The sequence below is a fragment of the Pezoporus occidentalis genome, unplaced genomic scaffold (genome assembly GCF_034315485.1).
Source record: "Pezoporus occidentalis ecotype Australia unplaced genomic scaffold, CSIRO_AGI_Poc_V1 ctg4, whole genome shotgun sequence".
NCBI classification, from domain to species: Eukaryota; Metazoa; Chordata; class Aves; order Psittaciformes; family Psittacidae; genus Pezoporus; species Pezoporus occidentalis.
In genome coordinates this window covers 30049918-30074541 of record NW_026915724.1, presented here as the reverse complement: position 1 = coordinate 30074541, position 24624 = coordinate 30049918, and the positions used below count along the sequence as shown (strand labels likewise).

Genomic DNA, 24624 nt, shown 5'->3' with positions numbered 1-24624 from the left:
AAGAGAGGCTGTGAAGTATGACCGGGAAGTTCAGTCCTCAGAAGGAGCTGTGTATGTACTGTGAGACAGATGTGGTGACAGTATAGGAATCAGCATTACTTGCAGCCTTGCTGTGTAAGGCTGGATAGACTCATGTCAACTCCCCTCAGCTCTTTATTTAAAAGACAAGCTTTCTTCTCAACCAGCAAAAGCCCAGCTGAAATCTTAACTACCCTTGGGTCAAGCTAGTGTGGATGAAGGGTGAAAAAGGCTCTTGAAAATACTATGATAATAGGAGCTACGGCTTTGCCTGCACATACACTTAATGGGGCTTTTCCCTTGCTGCTGGGCAGAGATTATGCTCTTGGACCCCTATGAGAAATACCGAGGTGACAGGATTGGTAAGTCATCGCTAGCTCTGCTGCTGCCCAGAATTCCTATGCACCATATATATAATGACTTAGAAAAAAAACCCACTGAGGAGGTGCAGAGAGATGTGATGAACACTGGAAATGTTGTGTCATGGCGCACTGCCAGCAGCAGCCATTTTACCCACACGTGCACTTCCATTTCATTATGTGCTCTGCTGTGGATACTTTCCTTCTCTCACCTCCAAATAAAGTCTGTGTTGACTCTGGAAGGGCTGATACCTGGGAGACAGATCCCAAAGCACCAGGCCCTAGAAGAGAGTTTGTGTTTGGACTTAAGCACAAAGGTTTTTGCACTTGATGCTCATCAGTGTGATGCTGAGGGTGATGAAAATACACTCTGTGAGGGGAGAGTGGAGTAATTTGCATGTGAAGCTGCTCTTGCAGCCAGTTGGCCTTTGGGAGTCCTGTAGCATTGGTACCCTACTTCTTAATAACAAAATCAAATATTCTTCAGGGAAAAATGATAGGCAAGCAGATAGAAGAAGTTCACCATGAACTTTCAGTCCTGTTTTTCATCGTGTCTCCGGTACCTAACAGTGTGCACCTCAGCCCAACAGATTCTGGATCCAGTACCCTTTTTTTTTGCATGTAGTTCCTCAGTTACACTGTTGGTGCCTATCCTACAACTGTGGTTGCATCTGTGGATGGGGGATGTTTTCAGGCCTTCCTTTTCTTTTTGACAAAAAAAAAAAAAGTGATCCTTGAAGTGTGACATAACTCTAAAACATTTCTGTTGTGCAAAGGAATTTGTAATTTTACTGAGCTAGGGAATACCTTATAGAAAGGGGTCTTTTGTGTGCTGTACTGTAACTGTTCTCAGACTTGGATTTCACTCATCTCAAAATGCTAAGTTTCAAATTTAAGCTACTAAAATTTTTATGCCCTTTTCCCCCATTGCTTTGGTGACCTTTCAGATTCTTTCCAAAATGCAAAACTAGTGCAATCAGTGTTTCTGATGATAAGAACAACAGTAGTCTAAAATAATTCAGACACCTCCACATGTGCAGCCCAGAACTGAACAAACTTGACTGAATTAGTTTGATGGTTGCCTATTCGTGTTTTTTGCTGCCTGGATTGTAAAAGCCCAGTGGGTTTTGTTTTCTCAAGCAGCAGGTGTCCTCCCGGACAATGCCAGAAGATTAGTCAAGTGGCAACTGGGGAATGTTAGGAGCAGTGGTTTGGGCTGGCCTGTCCTGCATTCATCCCCTGCAGTGTATCCCAGTTCTGCAGAGGGAAGGAGATGAACAGCATAACAGGGCCCTTCAGCTGTTTGCATGCACAGGGCATGGCGGTACGATGTTTTAAGCGTTCCAACAGCAAAGGTAAAAAGTATCTTGTGGGTAAAGATAGAAGTTGTGGGGTGTAAAGTTAGTGAGTGAAGCAAACAGGACTTTGGAATAAATCTGTATGTTGTTGTGGTTCCAGAAGGCATGAAAACAACTGTGCAAGAAAAAACAGCTGGAAAACAGCACGATCATAAAAAAAGTTGAATTTATGGCTTCAAGCATTAGTCAGTTGATCATGGTGGCAACAGTGGTAGTACCATTTAGGAAGAAAAGAGTGGACGTGAAAAAAGTTAAATGTCGTTAGGAGGGTCACGGGCTCACCGTTGAAGTCTCCAGGAGTCCTTTCGTTAGCAAACCACATGAGGAGTTAGTTTGAAAGGAAGGCTGGTTTTGGCATATATCTACAATGCAGTTGTAGTGTATGGATGTTAGCTTACAAGGGGTTTTGGTTTGCTGTGCAGGTAAAGCAAAGAGAAGGACTAAGTCAGTCATGCTTTTTACTTCCTTGTGAAAAGGATGGATTTTTATCATGCATTGATAATCTGTGTTTTGTGTAGTCATGTTTTACAGTCCGAGCAATGTTCCATCTCTTCTCTTGACATTTATTTTGCAAGCTGCAAATACACATTTATTTTTCTTTTTTTTTCTCCCTATTCATTGTGAATTGTCCCACATGAATTTATATCTGACGGTCATGATAGATTCCAGTGCTCAGGATGATGTAATTCTCTCTTTTGGAACTTGACATTCCTGATGGGGTTGCAGGCGTTGGCCTGTCACAATCCAATCTTCTCTCAGCCGTGTGAGGGACACTTAACTCTTCATTTTCTGTCTGGTTACTTTTCTCTTGCAGTTCTCTAACTCCTTCTGACTTGTTTGTATTTGCAGATCTGCACAGATATTCTGGGAGCAGGTAGTATTTTTGTTGGACCTTCCTTTCACAGGATAAAATACCTTGATTTTCTGCTGCACACCTGCTTTTTTCCCTTCTCTCCCCTCCTCCCACCATGTCCCATTGTATTGTGCTTATTGTAAACTTTTACACAGTGCCCCTTACTATGGTGTATATATTTTGGTTTATACACATATCGTATATACACACACACACATATCTATACACACCCCATATATGTATATACATAAAATAATGTGACCAACATGGCCGTCATGTAAATGCCTTCAGAGGAGTAGTTTTATTTTTATAATGAATATTCTTATCTGTGAAAGCTAAACTGAAAAACCTCACCTAGAACACTTGCATTTAGCTTGCCATCTATTGTAACATCTGTTATTTTCAACGTTGCTGCTTCCCAGATTTTGCCCTCCCACTGCATGGGGTTTTTTGGATCATTTCCCTTCACTTGTCTTAGCCTGCTTTCTTTTCCAGAATGAATCTCATTTGATTATTTTCAGACTACGTTTCTATTCTCTCTAAGTCCCTGTGCAGTATTTCCTTGTCCCCATTATTTTTGCAGTTCCTCCAAACACACTGTTTCCTGGACATTTAAGTTAACATGCTGTCTAGAGTCTCTTCTGGATCATTAAAGAATATACGAAGTGAAATAGGACCTAATACAGGTCTTTGCAGCATTTCACCTCCTTTCCATGTTATCCTTTGCTTTTATTATGATTTATTTGCAGCCAGTTTTCAAATTGAGCCACAGCATTCATCTCAAAGTGCAAATCACTATCAAATGTTTACTAAAAATCAAACACATTGCATCTGCTCCTTTCCTTTTGATGCATAGTGCTGTAAATGCTAGCCAGAAAAGGGGCCAATTTCTAGCCAGTTCTGCTCCTCTGAATAGAAATCACAGTTTCATTGTCCTCAGACTTGTAGCCTGGTTTACTTTATAGGAAGCCTTATGAATTAAAACAGCTGTGCAGCCTGTTCTGAAATTTGGTTTTGTGGAGAAACAGAGCTGAGGAGGAAACAAGTGGAGTTTATGCATGTGAGGGGAAGCGAGAGTGAAGAGAAAGAGGTGTGTGTGGGGAGAAGGGGAGTCACTTTTACGTGGCTGGGTGAGATTGGTAACTAAGTGATGGAAGTTAGATGTATTTCTGAAGAGCTGGTTGAATGCCTGAATGTTCCTGTGTTTCTAGACCGTGGCTTCCAGTGTAGTTGTTTCCCACTGTTCCTTTTTGCTGTCCTGCAATGTATGTGAAGCTATGGAAACTGAAGGCACAAGATGGCATCAGCCACCACTTCCTAGCTGGGCACCTTGTAAAATTCCTCCACTTCAGCTGCTGGCCAGGTATCTGTGGCACAGGAAAACCGCTACCATTTCAGGGATATGGTGAAAGGACCTTTCTTACTCTTTTAAGTACAACAGGTAAATGGCTGGTTTGGGTAAGAAACAAAGGAATTGAGACAAACGTGAGAAGGTGACAGGGACTGTATGATAAAAAGTGAGAGCATGCTTAGCCAGGAACTCTTTCAATAGGGAATGTGAGTTATAGTCTCTGGAGATCATGCAAAAGGCATCCCATTCATGGCTTTTTGCTTTGACCTGGCCATAATAAAATCTTGAAAGTTTCTGGTGGCAGTAATGCCTGTATTGCACTGGTTAGAGCAATATTTTATGCCAGTGATTTAAAAGGATTGTTACTACCCCGTTTCAGCTGGGGCAAGTGGCTAGGAGCAGGCAGAAATAAATTTAATCTATTTTTCTAAAAAGGCTCTATATTTTTTGGGTTGCATACCATCTCCTCTTGCCTGCATCTCTTCTTCCCCCCTGGATTTTGCTACCTGCTCACAGCCTAGTCTAGATCACCACCCATGATGGGAAGGATGGCAGCATTTCAGCCTGGGCATTGGTACCTGGAGTGTCAGGTCCCTGGTGGAGATCAGGATGGGGCTAGGGAAGAGCTTAGGCTGTACTTTGTGCTGGTGAAGAAGTATGTGTTGGCCTGCGGATGAAAAGCGTGTCTGTCCAGATCTTGGGGAAGGGGGGTAAGGATGTGGTTTTGTTTGGGGTATTTTTTTTTTTTTTCCTAGAAGTGCAGCTTGAGTAATAAACACAAATACTGCTACTAAGACTCCTGGTCTAAGCTTTTAAAATTATTCCTGGTATGTCCAGTATTGTTCATGTGAGACATTAGGGGAATTGAATCTAGCAAAACACTGCCAAGAGATGTTAGAAGCTGTGCTTTATCATAACCTTACAAATTTTCATATATTGCACTGACAGCATATGCCTTCAGCATTGTGGCAGCTGGGGGCCTACATACACCTCAGAAATGCCTTCACAGTTTTCCTATTCTGTGCTGCGTTTTCCACCTGGAAAATCCCTTTTTCTTTGATGGCTGCACTAAAACGATACTGCTAAAAGAACTGTAGCCACCTCGAGGTTTCAGTGCCGGACTTTATACCCATTGTTGTTGGGGCACATGGGGCTGTGGTGTCTCTCTGCTTCCTCCTTCTTCCCAAGTACAGATGTAAACTGAACAGTCCAGACCTAAAGACCAAGCTGTGCCCCCTCACGTAGATTTTGACCAAGTCAGAAATCATCAGGGGGTATGCAGAGCAACCTGGGAGTTGAGGGTGTCTGCCTGTGCACTCCTTCATCAAGGCTGTACAGAGTGGCTGGTACTTCCTGGCTGTGCAGGCCTGGTCCCCATCTCCCTGCTCTACCTGCTTTGCTCAGCATGGCCAGTAGGTTCAGTCTCTGCTGAGTACTCCTAGGACCAAATGATTTGGTTTTGCTTTGCTTTGCTTTGCTTTATTATATACTATGGTGATCAAAAGAGCCACTCCTTGTGATCATAAAGAGGAGCCTTAAAATCTTATTTAAAAGCACAAATATTTTGGGCTTTGACAGATGTGCTTTAAAAATAACACAGATGTTCAGTGTCAGATTTCACCACTGTGTCTTTGTTTCAAACTGTAAATTTATCTAGTAGGGCTGGGTATGTGCTTTCCCAAAACCTTGCCCCTGCAACACAGGAAAAACAAGTTTCTGGGTTGTGGTTTGTTTTGTTTTTTTCCACTGAATTTACTTCCTTAGTTTGAAAGGAACATGGTCTTAGCAGAGTGAGCACTCAGCCCTGCAAGGCCACACATCTATAGGTTATTTTTAACCTAATTACCTCAAATAAAGTAAAAGCTTAAGAATTTTTTGCTTGAATTGAAGGTGAGGCTACGTAGACTTTATTTGCAGTGGAATTTCAGCTGAAGACTAGCTTCTTCCATTGTGCTGTTCAGAATAATGCCTGTGGCACTTCTCTGTTCTGACAGAGCAGTGCTTGATTTTCTTGGCTTTTCTGAGTTGCAAAACGATATGCAGCTATAGAGCAGTTCACTCCTTTCCCATTCTCACCTCTCCTAGGGATGCAGTGATCACTTTGGACTGGTGAGATTTTAGCTGGAGCATGCCACTTGCCTGGTAGTGGCTCATTAGCTGCATGTTAATTGAAACTGAAAGTTTGTCAGACAATTCAATTCGATTACATGTTAAATGGATTCGTGCAGCAAGCATTACTGCTGTGATGAAAATCTTAGTGGAATTGATTTGTGAACTGATTTGGAGGGATTCAGCAGCTTCATCAACAGCAATGAGAGATCTGCATCGGGAGAGCTTGCAGAGGTAGCCACGCTCCCAGCAAAACAAATCCTTCTCTTTCACCCTAAACAGCTTTAATCAATGCCTAGTATGTTCCCTTTCCAGGACATGTTAGGTAGATACATTTGTTCTTGAGAGAAGCAAAGGTGAAAATGAGAAGAATCAAAATGGTTTGTATTCTGTAATCAACATGCCTGAAAATGTTGAATTCCTTATCTCTCAGTGGATCGAGTGACTGATCATAAAATTTTCCTAAAGTTTGACTCAAATGTAAACATATGTTAGAAAAAAGAAATATCTGCTTGAAACTAATAAACAGAAAATTCAAAATTTACATCCTCCATAACTCATGTTTTATACTTGGCCACTGCAAACTTCCCTCTTCGGTGAGCAGTTTATTCTGTATGCTGTACCTGCTTATATGCTTGAGTTCTGTGTGGAGCCAATTTTTACTGCTGAGTTATAAACCCTTTGAAAATAGGGGCTTGTAATGGAAGTGCTGCCAGACCTTTAACAAGCTCAGTCTTATCTGCCTCCGTTATGTTAAAGCATTAAATGGATGCATATTTGTTTTTCTCACAGTCCCAGATTTTTAACATTAAGTATGTTATTTAATTGTTCTTTCTTCAAAAAGTCATGAATGTGCAGCATTAGAGAGTTTATCCAGACCTCACAGTCATCTTTAAAAGTAAATTGAATTGTTGTGCCCTATTTCAAGATTTTCTTGCTTATGCAGTATGTTTAGTCTGTAGCATGTCATTACGATACTAATAGCAAAGTTTGCTTTTTCTCCTGCTATCATCTTATTCTAATCTTGAATTCTGCTGTCTTCTGGGCTCCTGTCTGCATAAAATGACAGCAATGTTTTTTTGTTTGTCCCATTCAGACGAAAAGCCATACCCCTGCAAGTTTTCTGAAGAGGAAACCCCGATGGTAACATCTCAGTTGGATGAACTCCCGAAGCCGGGGATTTGCAACACCAGAGAAAATGAGGTCAAGGAATCCAAACCAGAGATTCCCACCCTGGTGTCACCACTGGAGAGTGTCATCAGGGAGCCCTTATCAAAATACCAAGATATAACAGGTTCTGCAGACGTAAAGATGCCAGCGTTTCACTACAGCCAGGGGCTTCCTTGCTCCAGTCGCATTGCTAGCTTTGCTTCGGGTGTGGGACAGACATCTTCACACATGGTCATGGACTTGAAAACATCACTTGAAGGGCAGACTAATTGTGCTAGAGAAACTTTGCTGGACTTGCACAGGGAGCATCCTGTGATAGAAAAACGCGCTGAAGCTCAAGAGGTAGCTCCACTCGATTTGAGTGAAAAATCAACAAGGGATAATTCATGCAATAATAAAAATCTGAATACATCCTTGCAGGCTGCTTTAATCATCTACCCATGTCCTTTCTGCAGTCACAAGACCTACTACCCTGAAGTCCTGTGGATGCACAAAAGAATTTTGCACAAAATCAGCTGTAATTTGATGGTCCCCCCTTGGGTTCAACAGAATGGATTCAGGAGTATTAAAAGCAACCTGGTCTTTCTGGCTAGGAGTGGGCGTACTGGCCCCCCTCCTGTTCTGGGCGGTAAGGAATGCCAGCCTTTGCCCATAGCCAGATTTACACGCACTCAAGTGCCAAGTGCATCTCCAGGGTCCAAAAGCAGCTCTCTTTCTGTTGGGATGACTGGGAAGTCTGGGAATATGCATCAGTCAAAGGATGGTCATGCCTTCAGCCACTGTGGTCCACGCTTATCAGGTCTGGATGGGTACAGACAGCCCAAGTTAAACCATTCCCAGGAGCAATACAGCATAGCAGCACAACAAAAAAGTAAATACGAAGCAAATTCCAAACTTATGCAAATGGGAGCCTATAGCAGAAGCGTAACACCTACTCCAACAGTCATATCCAGGCCTAGCACACAGCCTGCCAATAGTAAGCAAGCTGAAAAGTATGTGGTTCCCCAAGGAAGTAGTAGTTTTGCCCCTCCAGGTAAGCACTGTGCATCTGACTCCATGAAGGCCAAATTCAGCCCAGCGCCGCAGTATCATCCTCTGTGTAAAAGTGAGCAGCACACTAAACATGAAGAGCCACTGGTGCCTCAGAGGGAGTCTCACATGAAGGCTGGGAATGAGATGAGGACATTGGCAAACTGCACAGCTGTAGCACGAGTGAGTCCGCTGCTGCAGCCCCAGCCTAGCGCTGCAGGAGTTCCTCCGGCTTTACACTCCAGCAAACAGGATTTGGGATCAGATGGGCATGAGAAACGTTTGGACATTTTAAATATCTTTAAAACATACATTCCAAAGGACCTTGCTTCGTTGTACCAAACCTGTGGTGCCAACAGCCCTGTCCTGGATCATGCAGGTAAGATACTTTTCACAAGCTCTTCCATAGCTGAGGATGCAGCTTGCTTGTTCCTGCTTTGTTAAGAGCCATGATGCGCTGTTTCACGGTTTCTTCTTTCTGTCCCTTTAGCGGTTGGATTACAAGTTCACTGGTTTTATAATTTCTGGATAGGCTTGAATGGGTTGGGTTTGTTTACTGATCTCTAATATTACAGCATCCCCCCTTGTGCACCGTGTGACATTTCTGTACAGGTTAAATGTATCTGGTTCCACCTGGAGTATTACTGTTCCTTTGTCCCCTCACATCAAGCAGGCTAAAGTTACACAGATGCTGTCACATGAAGATCCCCTTGATATGCTGCTGCTGGCACGCATCATCATCTTTTTGCTTCGGGCAAAATAAACATCCTCTGGGGCTTATTTGTAATGTTATTTTGGAGGTTTTGTTCTGTTTCATCTGCAAACAAGTCTTCCAACAGAGATAATCACTTGTCAGTGTCCTTTGTCTTTCTTGACAAAAGTCTTAAGATCTTCTTTGTCCATATCAAAGACTGCAGTCCTTTTTCTCAAATGATTCTTTTGATCTGTTTGTATGTTTCAAATTAAGAAGAGGTAAGACCAAATACACATAAGCAGGAAAGACAGTTGTGCCAGTTTAAAAGTTCAGGGACTTCAAAAGTACCAGAGCTCTCCTCTGTTTTTTGCAGTTAACTGCCATGTAAAAAGAAGAAAGAAAAGGGTGGGGGGGAGAAAAAGAAAATATGTGTTTGCATTTGAAACCATACTCTTCTGATGATCTGCCAGAATTAGTTTGTTAAAGTGGAAACTGAAAATCACACTGATTTATTGCTCTTAAATGGGTGTATGTAGGGGGGGGGCGGGAGAATGGGACCTGTCCCATTCCTTTATATGCTTCTCTTTCTGGAAATTGTGCAAATACTGAACTCCACATGGAAAGAGCACACATTCCAGATCGGTGTTCTGGTGTCCTCACCTGACATAATGCTCTCTGTTTTGTTAAAAGCGTGTGTGAAATGGAGCTTGTGACCCCATTTTGCAAGTGGGACAAAATCCAGGACGTTTGGAGGCTGGTAGCATGAGGACAGATATGGTCTATTGCCCAGAAGGTGTGTGCAAGTTGTCCACTCTGGCAGCTGTGAGGCAAGGAAGGAGCCATCATGTTTGGTCAGGTCTTGGTGGAAGGCCTTTTGGAGAAGACAGGAAGGCAAAATCTACCCGAAATAGTTTGTGAGGTGCATCTTTCAGCCATTCCATTGTGTTACTTATTGAGTACATCATTCTACAGGTGGTAAGAGGCTGCATGATGATTATAACTAACATCAGACTCTTGGTTTTCAAGGAAGCAGAGACGGAGATGCTCAGTTTCTAAAACTGCAGCGTCAGTGTTGCTCATTTTGTTTAGCTGACTTTGCTTTTGGCATCCCAGTGCCTAGGAATTTTGCCTCAAGTTTCCACTTCCTGCTCTAAAAAACACTGGTTAGTTGTTCCACGTCGGGTCCCTTCACCTGGGCACCCTCCTTTATGTTCTTTAATACTACGTTTTGTCAGCCTGCTCAAAGAAATCCAGCTGTTCAGTGTGCTCCCAACTGTGTTAAGAGGGATGGAGAGAAACAGTAAAAGCCAGGAACTAGAAGGTGGCTTAGTGAATGCAGGCACCAGAAAAACCATGAGGACTGTTGGAACAAAGTAGGGGCAGGGTTTCCAAGGTTTACCTGCTTTTTAAAAGAGTTTTTTTTTATTGCCAGAGTGGTTTTGCTGGGCAGTGATTTCAAGAGACACTTTAACTGGAAGTTATTTAGTGCCCATTTCTGCTTTGAAATCTCTTCTTTCATCCCAAGTGACAGCAGTCAAATTTTCAGAATTTGAAACCTCTTTTTTTTTATTTTTATGTATCTTGTCTTCATTTTATATACAACTTCCAGGTTGTTGATGGTTCTCCAAACCAGTTGGCATGATGGCTGTTTTTCATAGCACTAAAAAAGCTGCTGCAGGTAAAAGGGCTGAGATCCTACCAACTGCAAATAGAGGACGATAAATGTACTTCGTCTGAGACATCTCAGTCTAGGGCTGTGTGTTCTCTGAGTCAGTATGCATCATACAATCTGGTTTTAATATGGCAATGTGCATATGGCAATCATGACATTAAGGACAAACAGAAATCCCACTTAGGTATGCTGTTTGTTGTGTTTTTTTCCCCAGTTGAAGGTTCCCAATGGACTTTACTCAAGTGTTTGTTATACAACCTCATCTTGGATCACTCTAGAATATTTTAGTGTCTAGTAGAGCAGTGTTCAACTTCCCTTAAGAGTGACTGGATTTATTTCTGAGATCCTTGTTTTACATTTGTGTTTATTCCAGTGTGTCCTTGGAAAAGAGAGTTGTATGTACTGTTATGATACGGCTGCAAACACAAAGATTGCTGCACTTAGGCTAGGTTTGTTTCACATTGCCCAGTCTTCCCCAGTGCTTGCAGAGAGAATCTTACTGTTGTATTTCATAGTGGTTATTTATTTTATTCATGATACATACATGAATCATTATATTAGGAAAGGATAGGTTATGGCAGCAGATGCACTCTTTCCCTGGGTCTCCTTTGAGACCAGTTTTGAGCATCAGTTTTGCAGGAGCTCCCATTCATACAGTCACATTAATGTACCTTAATTTGCTAAGACCTACAGTCATCCACCCTCTTTTGTTCACATACTGGGTAACCTGACTGATGACTCAAGGGGGTATTGCCTTCTGGCAGTGATGCCCTTTGCTCAAAGCTCAGAACTCTCAAAAGCCTGATGGTGCTCCTTAGGAAATGCAACAGTGGCAAGTGCACCTGGAAGCAACCCATTTTTTCCGCCTAAATAACTCCCATAAAGTGAGTGCTAAGGAGGGGTTAGATGAAAGTCTTAACCAGCTCACCTGCAGAGTTTATACAAGATAGTCTGGCTCACAATAGCATCCTCAACCTTCCTTCATGTGTGACTCAAGTGAAAGCAGTGCTTCCATTGAAAGCTGTTGGGCTGGGGCTGTGATGACTTCTGAGACAAGTGTATTCACCTTCCACAGAGGGAGATCTGGGGTACAGAGAGATTAAATGTCTTTCCAGAGGTGGCAGAAAAATCATCTGCGGAACCCAGGTCTCCCAGGCTTCACTGGGGCTGCTCTGCTGATAGCTGAGCCCTGCTCTGAGTGTCCGGCAAAGGCCACTTCTGGTCCTTCAACATGCTTCACTCAGTTTTTTGCTTTTAAGCTTGCAGCTGTAGTTCTGGCCAGTGAGGAGAAAATGCTAGTAACAGACCACAAAATCTGCTTTAATCTTCACTGCCTTACAAGGCAAATCTGTACCATTATAGTATAGTGACGCTCTCTTGAAATTTGTGTGATTTGGGGGGTTTTTGAGGGGTTGTGTGCATGTCTGTCTGGCTGTCTGTGTATACGTGATCTGGATTTGCTCCTAAATCACCATCTTATATTTGACTGCCAGGAGCGTCATTGTCAAGAGTGAGTGTGTTTCAGCTATATTATGCAGGCTGTGCTGCCATCTGCAGGAGGTGCTGTTAGAAAAAAATATGTCTGTGAGTGGATTGTTTCTTTTTCAGCAGCCAGACATTTCTTTGCAATATATGCTGTTGTGAAAATCATTGGTGGACCCTTGGTGCCATACCAGCAGAGTATATGGCAGCTTGTCTTTTTCCATTTACCTTCAGGCACAGCATCTGTATTTTGGATGAATCCTCTGGCATCTTGCAGTTGATTTTTCAAAGGAGGGGTGTGTGTGTAACTGTTTTGTTCACAATTTTGTTATTTTTAAATGCTGCAACAGGGTGGGGGAAACAAAATGTGAAACTTCACTTTCACTGACAGCCCCCAGAGAATTTATTTAAAAGCCAAAGTATTCCAGTGGCAAACAGAAACATCAACTCTTTTCCTTCTGAGGAGGGCATTTTACTGAAATAGAAAAGATGAGGTTCAAACATTCTTTTTTTTTTTTTTAATAATAAAAATGCCCAATAAAAGTCAAATGTGTCTTTTTTGATCAGCAGCAAAAAGACAAAGACCAGCCCTTTAAGTCAGATGCTGTAAACTGACCTTTGGAGAAAAAGGAGAGGTTTGAGCGGTTTTCCACAAATGCTAATGGCCTAGAAAACATGTTTACCCAGGGCTGGGGGAAGGCTGCTGCACTGCTACCAGCTCAAAATGTCCGGAATGACACTTTCATTCACAGATGTCTTTCGTCTGTGCCTCAGAGGTCCAGGGTCAAAGCAGCACCGGCAGGCAGGTAGGCAGGGGCGAAAGGTTTGATCAGTCTGCGATGGCTCCGCTCGCTCTGCATTTGTCTCTGAGGTATTGCAGCCTGGGGGGGACAGTCAGGCTCTGGTCCTACTCACTTCCTATTATCCATGTGACTTGTCTCCACCACGCTGGAGTCACTTTGATTTGCCTGATGTACTGCTTGACAAAGCTGGGTGATGGCTGAGAAGTGGATCCAGCTGCTCTGAAAAGCGCACACCTGACATGCCAGTCCTGGTGCGGGCACATCATGGGGAGCATTTTTTAATTCAATGTAATTTATGCATTCTTGCAGTCCTGTGTGTGCCTGGCCTGTCAGCCAGTGCCTAGATGAAGGCTGACAGTTGTCATCCAGGGCCTGAAGGTAGCCTCACATAATGACACATTAGACATACTAATGATGTTTTCTTCTGGCATAATGTTTTCTTCTCAACTTTCCTCTCTCCTCTCTCCCTCCCCAACCCCTCCTCCCTCTCTCCCTCCCTCCTGACTACAGGGATGCTCAGGACACAAACACGCCAAGGAGACTGCGTCTGCAGAGAATGTGGAAAATGCTTTACCCAACCCAGTCACCTCAGGACTCATCAGAGGTCCCACACAGGTACCTTTTTACACTCAATCTTGCTTCCTCCATTGCCTGCTTTCAGATCTGGCTAACAGTATGCCAAGGTTACATTTCACATACCATGTTAACCTAAGTAATTCCGGTACCTAAATCTGTTAGACAGGTTTTTTATTTTTATGACTATTGCCCTTGTTCTTTCGATATTGCTTACCTGATTCCTGCCCGAATTCCATAAAATCACAATGCATTCGAGATAACTCTGTTTGCAAATGTTTTATTTTAATTAGAGAGTAGGGTACTCAGAAATGAATATGCTAATGAATTCTGTTGCCACCAGCACAAATTGAAATCAAAGTACCCCTTTCAGCACAACAGAAGGCTTTATTTTGCCTCATCATTGCTGTTGACAGGAACATTTTTGCGGGAAACGAGATTTTTCCACACACTGGTCAGCCCTAAGATGGGAAATCCCTACCAGCCATTTTTAACCTGGCACAGTCTGTGGTTGAGGCTGTAGGAGGCTAAAACCACCAGTGTCAGGAGACCTCCGAGCACTGCATGAGACAGTGAGACTAGCAGGTTCCTACTGAAAAGTGTGAATGATGCATACATAAGCCAATCTGATGCGAAATGACAGAGGCCAAATGGTAAGTAATGCAAGAAGAGGGTCCCTTTACACATACACTGATAATTAATGTTGTCAGTGATTGCTTTCTTCAGCGCCGAGGTCTGAATTAAAAAGGGCAGTGGCCCTAGGCTGCCATTAGCACACTCTCTTACAGTAAGTGTTACGGTAAATTGGTATTTTCCGGCCACAGGCTAGTAGCTGGTGTCTTTTTTTGAACGTGATTAATCTGTAATGGTCTCAAATAATGTACACACACTAACGAAGCTTGAATGTTCATCTGTTAACAAGCCCCCTTGTTCCCACAGTGGTATTTGAGTCTAATGGACTCCGAGGTACTGAAGTTCACACCACCTCCGCAGATGCCCCAAAACAAGTATGTTTTACAATTAATTGGATGTTTGGGTTTTAATGTGGTAGCTGGGAAAAAGTTGCACAGTGAAACTCATCACTTAAGAAAGCACTGACTGGTTTATAACATGTATAAATAATAACAGTGTCACTGGATTTTTAGCTTTTATATATTTCGAGTGTCGTATCAAAGTCTGTTATATAGAGAGTCAATTCATTGTAAAGCAGGTAGTGTTTAAATAGACATGTTGGTGGCTTAGCGGGGACTGGGTGGGATAGGTAATTGTAACGTGCAGTGGTACGTAACAGTGAGATTATACACAATTCCTAGATATAATTTGCTGGTAAAACTGACACATTTTCTCCTGCAGCAGTACCATTAAAGCTTAATCTGTATTTTTCTGGAGTATTTGTACCTTGATATCCAGTATCTGGCCTTTGAAAGGCTCTCATCCTTCAGTTTCTGTGGACTCTGTGGGGTGGTGTGCTTTAATGTTTCTAGTGTAGAGTTTTCAGTCTTAACAAACACTTCTCAGCACTCTGAATTGTACAGGTCAAAGTTGTTGCATAGAACACCATTAAAATGAATTTGTTCTCTGTATATTACCTCTTTGGAAACCAGTGTTTCCAACTGAGCATTCCCACTTCATTTTACAGGTTGGCAGGAAAGGCACACCTTCTCATGGGCAGTTCTCTTCCATTGTGAAAGTGCTTCCAACATAACTCACTTTTCCTTTCATCCATGTTTTTAGTTTAATTTTGACTACAGCACTTTTTCTGTCCTGTTTCTTTCTAAATGAATGCAGATGGTTTCAGCCATACTTGGAGAATGCATCTTTATGCTAGTCCTGCCTTCATGAAGTTCAGGAGTTGGTTTCTGCTGGCTCAGTAAATATCCTCACTGGGCACCACCACGTTGCAAGCTCTAGCACCCTTCATGGGGCACCTTCTTTCTCTGTTGCATTTGCGTCTTTCTGGCCCAAAGGCCATGTGGGAAACCCAGCTGCTGCCACAGGAGTACTTGAGTTGCCATCAGGCGATAGGAGGGGCCAAGAACTCCCCTCAGAAAGTTTTCAAGATGGCATAGCACTTCAGTAGTTGTGGGTGGTGTTTACTTTGCTTTTGTGGAACAGTAGTAGCAAAGTTATGTTGTAGTTGGAGAACTAGATGAAAGTGATCTCCTTATGATGCTTACTTGATTAAATTGTGCAAGGGCATACCTCTCAGTATCAGCATGTGACAGAGTGGTACACTGCAACTCTGCAAACTAGCTCAACTGATCTTTGGTTCTTGTTGGTTTAGTAATGTAGACTTAGTATCTTTAAAATGCTCTTCCATCTTTTCATGCTCATGGTTTTAGTTCATGTGCAGTTGTAGTCGAATTCTGAAGGCATCTGTTGTTTTTTTTTCCCTCTACAAGACAACATAAGGTCAAACTTAAAAAATTCTGAAATGACTGTATCTATCCACTGGCAGCTCAGTCCACATCATGTCCTGGACTCTTCCTGTAATTCAGGTTATACTACTGCACAATAAATTCACTCATAATCTTGTCTTTGTAAACTACTGCCATGCCAGAATTTATTGACTAACTTCTTCCATGGCAAATAGCCTGCTCTTGCAGTCTCCGTCCATGTCAATCTGTCTTCAAAGTATTTGATTAAATTACAGTGTCTCTCAATACAGCAGAATACTGAGTAGGGGTTAGCTTCATGAATTGTTTTGTCTCTTGCCAGTCAGTATTTCTTCCACAGAAGCTGCAATATGATAACTTCTCCAGGAGATAGTTCCCTTTCTTTTGTCTTGTGTGCTCCTCAGTATCAGCCTTTGTCTCAGTTTGTCAGCATCTGTGTCAGTTAGGATTATTCAGTTGTCTGCTGTTTTGCTCATTCTCATCGCAAGCAGCTTTGTGCTTCCCCAGAAGACTACACCTGCACGGTCCCTGCGTGTTAGAGAGGGAATACACTCATTTCTACCTGCAGCTGCAGGGGCCTTTAGAAGCGAAGAAATTAGCTCGCACTGAGAAAGATGCCTGCAGCACTCTGGTAACATTGTGATTTCCCACTTTAAACATTGTCACTCCGTGTCTTCGCTTCTTTTCTTAATTGGGGACAGATCTGTTCTTGAGAGTTTACAGTGTAAAGTCAGTTCAAGTTACGGAAGTGCCATGCACATGCTTCAAGCAAGAAACAATAGTAACCACATACAGTAGCTTGAGAATGAAAGGTTGTGGGTTTTGTTGTTTTTTTTTTACTGCTAAGTGGAAATAATTCACTTTATGTAAAGCTTCCTCCTCAGAGGTAAAAGATCTTCCCCTGAGTTGTCTGCTAAAGGGTAAAAATATTCACATAAGTACTTCACAGTTCCCCCATTTCCTTCTGTAGTCAACCAGAAGATCATCTCTAAAGGTTTCCTTTGTGAAAGAATGTTAGGTAGGGCTTTTAAAATCCCCCAGCATAATAGCTTACAACAGCTCTACATTATTTAGCAGTTTTCTCACAGAATAATTCTAATTCTGCACATTAAAAATAGGGTCTATAGCCAGGCTTTTTCAAATGTGAGCCAGCTAAATCTATATTTAGGTGTCTAAATGGGAAACCTACTTTAGGGTGGTGAACCACCAACAGAATATGCAGGTGTTCAGCGTCACTGAAAAGTAGGCCACCTATAGGGGTGTGTAAAGAAGATCACACACAGCCCATCTTGATAATATTAGCACTGAGTTGTGTTTCAGGCTTTGTTATCAGCACCAATGAAATATAAACAAAGTGTGGGAAATAAGATGTTAATTTCCTTCATAACATTATTTCCTACTTCTACCTGAATGCTTTTTAAATAAAAAGACATTTTTACATGAAATTAATTTCCCATGAACTCTGGAATATTTCCTACTTTTCTTTGTCTATAGGACAAAAAATGCTCATTACATACCCCAAGTCAATACAATCTGTGCAAAGTCATGTAGATTCTCTTGAAATGCTGCCATATTGAACATACTGAATATTCTGAATATTTTTATAAATGCTAAATATCCCAATATATCCATGATTAAACTTGCTTATCCACAATGAATATGTATCTTAATTTGGAATACACCAAGCAGCATCCAAAGACCTGATTTAGTAGGCATGAATTCGAGGAGTGCACTCCCAATTGCATATACATGGCAAGACAAAAGCTGGCTCCTTTTCAGAACAGTCCCTGTGACTGTGTGTATCTCAAAGCTGCTGCAGCTCTCAAAGCAAACCTCTCCTAAAACATGGGGTCATTTGAGAGATACTGCCTGGTGCTGCAGCATTGCAGCTGGAAGCCCAATTCCCAAGTGACTCTCCAGCCTGCTTCTACAAAATGGTGACAGCAGTCGTAGCAATCTTTAAAAATCCCTTGCTTTTAACTTCTGTGTGTTTTAAAAAACATGCAAGAGCTTGGCCTGCTTTAGGAATGTAGTTTATCCTCTATCAGTGCTGTGTCAAACACTATGCTCTGAAAATTTTAAAGGACAAGTAATTGGGTGTTCAAAAGGCATATTTTATTGGTTAGCAACAAGGAAGAGTTCTGTCTCACTGGGAGCTGTGTGAAGGATATTTGCAGTGCTGGAACTGGAGGAATGAGGTTCCCTGCCTTTTGTGCAAGTGAAACAAGCAAAAACCCCAAAACTTCAAAATGCCCTCTCTGGAAACATACCTTTTTACCCACAGAAAATCAATTTAAAGCTATAGCCCAGGAAAATTGAACTGGTGGTATCATGGATATCTCTGGCTGAAGCTTTCTTCATGCCAGAAGGCAGTAATGATTGTTTTCTGTGAAACAGCTTTGGACACCACAGTTCTTGAGCCTCATTCAGTGACAGGAGTAAACACCTTTATTAAGGAATCCATAAGCCTTAATTTTCTCCACTGCAAGTATTCTGAAATGGTACTTGAAGTGTTCAGTACTTGAGATAGCATAAATAATAGAGTTTGGGGGATAGGCAGATCGGAAAGAACCCTCAAGAAAACACTGTGTATATATATATATATATATATATATATGTACGTACGCCACATATACACTGTAAGGGAGCTTGGGAGAAAGGCTGGGGGCATCTGTTACCTCTACTGTTTTTACAGTCCAGCATCACTGCAGCCCTCCTTGTCCTAAAGCAGCGTTGGAGAGAAAGGGAAGAGAAAAAAAAAAAGTAAATAAAATCCCCAAACAATTGAAAAGTTATTTAAACCACTGGTGTCTGAGTTTGGTTGGGTTGTTTCTTTTTTGCATTTGAAATTCTAGCACTGTCTGTTAGAAGCCCGATTTATGACATTTGTTCATGTGAAATGCCTTGCCCCAGTTCCTTCTAGAATTTCTTCTGAAGATCATGATTAATAGTTCAGTCCTCATTATTGCAAATGTTATTTTTAAATAGTTATTCTGAGAACAAGAATTCCATTAATCAAAATAATAGATAATGAACAAATAAATGGCAACCTAATTTGTCTCGTTCATACATATGGAGATTATAATGCAAACAATCAAGGAACCATGGAGGCTGCTGTACTGGCATCTCAGTAATATGCATGTGCTGCGTGTCCATTAGTTTTGGAGCATTATAGACAGGATTAGCAGCTGTAGTTCTTGTCCCAACACTTTCCCCTTGCCAGCAAACTGGAGTGGCATCTGTGCTCCAAAGCCATCACTCCAATTTATTTCAATGTCATGCAGTAATCTGTCTCTAATATATTGACGTGCACAAACTGCTTTTTTCCTGTTAACTGCTGAAAAGCCCTAGAAGTAGGTGTGAAAGCAGCTGAGCTGTTGGTATGAAAGCTATAGGTTTCACTTCAAGAACTGCTGCTTTTCTCCTTTAAAATGCTGAAAGTGAAGAAAGCCTCCTTTTTAGAATGGTAATCATTTCACTTCAGAAAGAATTCAATCCAGCTATGTCTCAGCTGGTTCAAAACCTGATTGCCTGCTGGGGCTGCTGCAAGTAGAAGGGTGTGTGCCACCGGGTAGGTTTTGGCATTCATGAAGCTCAGGTGCTGTTTCCTTGTGAAACTGGGAGTGCTACATACATAAGAGGGGCCTAGCCACCCTCGGCCACTATGTAGTTCACTGCCAGGTGGGAGGAGGATGGATTAGCCCTTTCATGGTCCCCAGTGCTGTGTGGTCCAGACCTGCAGGATATGCCTCTGTCATCCAGCACCCCACAGGCTATCTATCCCCAAAAAAGTGCCACTAGTTGCACCCGTTTTTCCGGTTCTTGCTCAGGGAAACTGGGGCAAGGTGCCTGCCATCCCCTCCCCTCATCCTTCTCTCCTCCCCTGGCTCTGCAAAACCCTGCTGCGCTCCCCATGTACATAGAGCTGGTTCAATACGAGACATTTTAATGATGAATGCGTCCCCCTGGAATTGTGGCTCTGTCTCTCAGGCATGATGCAGCCGTGCAAAAATGTAAAGCATCTCTCTTGGTTTACTGCAGGAAATTCAGCATCCAACTAAGGAAGTTTTATCACATCTCTCATTCAGTTACTGTTTCCTACATTTCAAATATACTGCAGTCTGTACAGCAGCTTTTTTTTTCTTTAATTTTGTTGCAAATCTTTCCGACTTAAACCAAACTTTGACTGGTAAATGTCATGAATCTCAGGCCAGGTTTAATTAGGAATTTTCTAAATCTATTAACAAAAGAGATGCACTTAATACATTATGTCAACCAGAGCTGGGCTTTCTTTAGCTATTTTGAGGGCTGCCATAGGCACAGCTTGAAACTTCCTTGGATTTTACATGGGTGCCGTATTTTATGTTGCATTAATTTAAAATGGTCTGTTTCACTTCATCAAGACTTTAGCTTAAGGATAATGCATTTATGTAAGATTAATCTTGCCATGTTGTTTTAGGATCAGGATTGTAAACTGCATTGTTCTGACAGTGATGTTCTAAATGTCATTTTAAAGCTTTTCTCTGGAGCTGCAGGCTCCCACTTACTCATGATGTTATCTTTAATTTCACTTGATTTTTAGAATATCCCTGCTTTTTTTCTCCAACATGGTAATTATTCATGAAAATTGGCAAAAAAAAAAAGAAAAAAGAAAAAAATAAAAGGAAGAGGAAGCTGCCTTAGCATATGACAAACCTGCAGAAGAATTCAGTTTTTCTTCTTTTAGCTGTGACCTCAAACTTCAGCCTTTTTAAAACTCTGATCAAGTTATGAATCCCTTTTGGGTAACACAGAGTTCTGCTTTTTGGAGGCTTCTTCTTCCCCTCCTTGTCCACAACTTTTTCTGAACTGCTCCATCGGACATTGCTGCTTTCTCTCCCTAGTCCGTCAGGGCCTGTTTATAGGCCTGACACGCTTTTCTCTAGCTGGAGATGCTTAAAAAAGCCCCCCAAACCTCTTGATGCACTGAGCCAAAAGGAGTGTATGTGTTGCTAATACAGGGTAACAAATGCCAGCAGGACTTGCTGGAGGGTTGCGCCTGGGAGTGGAGGCAAGAATGAGCTTTTCCCTGTGTCATCCTTTTTGCAGGTGAGAGACCACGGCGGCGCGGAGGTCACCCACACGCTGCGTCTCCGTAAGGGAACCTAGAGCCTCAGCTGAGGAGCCCCACCGTGGCGGACAGCTCCCCGTTGTCTGCAGAGCAGCCTCCCTCCTTCCCTCCCTCCCTGCCAGCCATCACCTCGCCCAGAGCCACTGAGCGAGACCGAGACCGGCGCTCTGCGAGGAGGGGGTGCCTCTGCGCTGTTAATCATCTTAAAATAAATGAAGATGCTACACAAGATATATATAAATTGACGTACTAATCAGTCCCATGGTTCCTTATTTCCTTTGTAATAAACAGTGGAGTTGGCAAGCACTGTGGCAGCACAAGGCATCTGTATTAATCAAGAGAAGTTTGAGACACTGGAAAAATTAAACTTTATGTGATTTGGACAGCATGAAGAAGTTAAGCACTGTAACAAAAACCTCCCTGATGCTCACAATGACTATTTGATACGTTTGAAAAACAGCAGTGGATTCGAGGGCTGGAGAAGTATTAATTAATGAAACTGCCACTGCCTGTCATGCTGAAAAGCAAATTAAGGGAAAAAAAAAAAAGAACCAAGAACAACAGAGACAGGAGGAATGAGGGTGCAGGGAAAAGGTGGCGTTTGGTGCTGAGAAAGCAATGCTTGATGAAGGATTAAAGGGACTAAAGAGAAAGACCGTCATTCTGCAATGGTTTGTTTCATTACAGTTTGGGGACCACTTGCATTTCTAGTGCTCTTGCTCTTGACTGTGCACCATTAATAGTATGTGAATATGGAAATTGAAACACTTCCAGAGGAAAGCTTCTATTCTTGCTTAGGAAAAGAAAAGCTAGTCGAACACTAAGAGAAAAAAAACAGGCTTCTGTGTTTTACTCTCAGGACCTTTTTTTTTTTTTTTTTTTTTTGTAACAGGGCTACTTTCTCCAACCTGATCCCAACAAAGGAAGTCATCACTTTTTTAGTAGAAACAAGAGAAATAATACATTAAAACACTCAGCTGTCTAACGCCGCTGATCTGTACCTTTAGAAGAGAAAAAGCATCACTGAGCAACTTGGGGCAGCCCTGGGCCTATAAGGTACTTCCTGCTCCTGCGTTTGGTTCAGCAGGCCAGCTATGCTCCACATCGGGCCCAGTGACATTTTGGCAAGACGAGGAACTTATTTTGTGGTGGCAGGTTAATGTTCATATAAATGTGTCATGTCTCGTACTTGGTGATCACTGGTGGTGTTAGGAAAAAAAAAAAAGAAAGAAAGAAAAAAAAGCTTTATATACCTCTTCTACCGTAACTCTTTAACTGCAAGTTTTCAAGGTGGGGTTGTGGCACATAACAGGTTGTTAAACCATGCAGTGTAAGCAATTAAAAATGTATTCCACAGATATAAATATTTTCTTTTCTTATTGCTGTGACACTATGTGTGATGGTAATATTTCTGAGAGTTTCAGATTTTGCACATATAATTTTATGCATTATCAAAAGTTACTGCTGCCTTGAAAGAAAATGTTCTGTGAAAATTTTTGCAAAAGCTTTACTAGTTTGTTTTTTTAAATTGTAACATTTTGTAAAGGCAGGAAGCGAATTAAAAAGAAAAAATCAACCTAGCATGCTAAATATATTTTTCAAGAAAGCAATAATTTTACATGTACAGAAATAATGCTAACCTTTAATACAGGTGAGAGCAACAGTTTACTTAATACATAAACGGAATAGTGCTGTTTTTGTAGACATGGGCTTCTGACACAAAGATTTGTTTAAAAAAACAAAAAGCAGAAAAAAACTTGAAGTGTGATCTTTCTATTCTAACCCTTTTGGTGGGTGGGGGGTTGCTTTTTTAAAGAACTCTAGTCAGTAATTGGTTCTGGATACTACTTGTTACTTGTTTTAAATTACTTGACAGTTTTTGTTACTTTGCAACACTTGCAACAATGCAAATTAACTTTCTTATGTATTTTTTTTTTAGCTAGTTTTTCCTTATACTATTACACCAGATGTATACCAGAATCCTCTGTAAGTCTCGGTGTAGTTAGGAATGTCTGTGCAAGTACTTTCAAGTGGCTGTAATTAACTGTTCTGTGAAGTTATTTTGAGGGAGGTCGCATAGACACATTCCATTGTACACCAAAAAAAAAGGAGAAAAAAGAAAAACTGAACTATTTTGCTGTGTTGCTTTATGATTATCATTTTGGGTTTGCACTAGCTTGCTCGGTTTGGTTTGGGTTTTTTCTTTTTGTTTTGTTTTGTTTCACTTTTGTTGCTTTTCTGAATCATATTTTCCATCAGTGGAAGTAATGGTGACAGTTCAGGACTGCACAAAAGCTAGTTGCTTAGCCTGTTTGTTTGTGTTTCAGTTATTAAAAACTCTTCTGTACCCAAAATGGCACGAAAGTACATTTGTAATTCCTCTTTACTTTTTTTTTAAAATGGTATTCTTTTTGGCAAGCAGATCTAGAAAATCTGAGTTAATATTTAGAGCCAAGAGCTTCTTTCTGGAGTTTTTCTTCCAGAATCTCTGACAGAGAAACTAGTGCTGTCACTGCCATTACCAGGGTACTAATCAGCAAAGTTTACAATCATAATTTAGCTCATGAAGAACAAGAGTAGGAAAAATCAGTTTAAATAATTATATGCTGTGTATAGCACAGAAATGAGATTTTCACTTAATTAAACAAGAAATAAGAGTTGGGTGAGGGAAAGCCAACCTTAAAGACCATCTGTTTTCAGAAGTGAATCCCGCTATTTGTTTTCTCCTTTGTCATTGTATTGTATTGATTTGTTATTTTAGTTAGGCCATAGTATTTAAAATGAGTTGTGTTCTTTATTTATTTAGTCAATGGGCTTGGATCAGCTTTTTTAAGCAAGTGATAACTTTTTTTGGCATGACACACTCCTGTAAAGCCCTTTTATGACTGTTACAGGGACTTTCTACTACCTCTACCAATCTACTGTTTCTTCTCTTAACAGGTTTTTATGGTGTTGCAAGTCTAATGTAACTTAGACAATAAAGGGTTTGATTATCTACGCTGCAGATTCTCAAGTGTATCTGCCATCTCTCTCTCTCTTTCTCTCTCCCTCACTCTGTTTTTTTTGTGTGGTTCATTATAGATAAAGTGTAGAAGATCATCTTTATTACAGTTCAAGTGAAAGAAAGACCTTCCATGCTGGAGTATTTTTGTATCCTGTGTGTTGTGCACTGACCGAAAGTTGAACTTTGAGAAACTTTTTCCACAGAGCTAATAGGCTACTACCTTGCCATCATAGTGTTTGCATTCTTTAAATTCCTTCTGTCAGAAATTCTATGAATAAAGGGGTACACACTGCAAAATGGAAAGCAAACTAGAAACCCAAAACAGTTTTAAGTTTTGTATTTCAAACCCACTTTAATCTTTAGTAAAACATAAAATGCTGCCCCCATTCTATGAAAGACTCTGCTTACCTGAGAACAACTAGTTAGGAATTGAATTATCCTTTGGAAAATGGCATCTTCTTAGTGCAAAACAGTGGTCTGCTATTAACTGACTCAGATAAAAACCTTCAACTGGAGGGATTGCAAAGTTTTGACATGATGCACCTTTTGTGGTAATCCCTGTAAAGAGATGGAGATAGCATGTGAAAGGTCTGTAAGGGGCCAGATTTTGACCCTCTGAAATTCATGTAAGTAGACAGAAGGC

The 24624-nt window shown here is 41.4% G+C and overlaps 1 protein-coding gene across 3 annotated transcripts in view; it reads left to right on the top strand.

Moving 5' to 3' along the window:
* The window catches only part of ZNF516 (zinc finger protein 516), a 128639-nt gene that overhangs the window by 78065 nt on the left and 25950 nt on the right, over window positions 1–24624 (top strand). Inside the window, exons 3-6 of one of the 3 annotated variants that reach the window (XM_062633112.1) lie at window positions 7145–8626; window positions 13409–13513; window positions 14411–14478; window positions 20956–23981. In XM_062633112.1, the coding sequence (XP_062489096.1) occupies window positions 7145–8626; window positions 13409–13513; window positions 14411–14478; window positions 20956–21015 (1715 nt within the window). In that variant the 3' untranslated portion in view covers window positions 21016–23981. Of the gene's footprint in view, window positions 1–7144; window positions 8627–13408; window positions 13514–14410; window positions 14479–20955; window positions 23982–24624 lie in introns of those variants that run through there. The other 2 variants (XM_062633113.1, XM_062633114.1) reach the window with 2 other exon arrangements.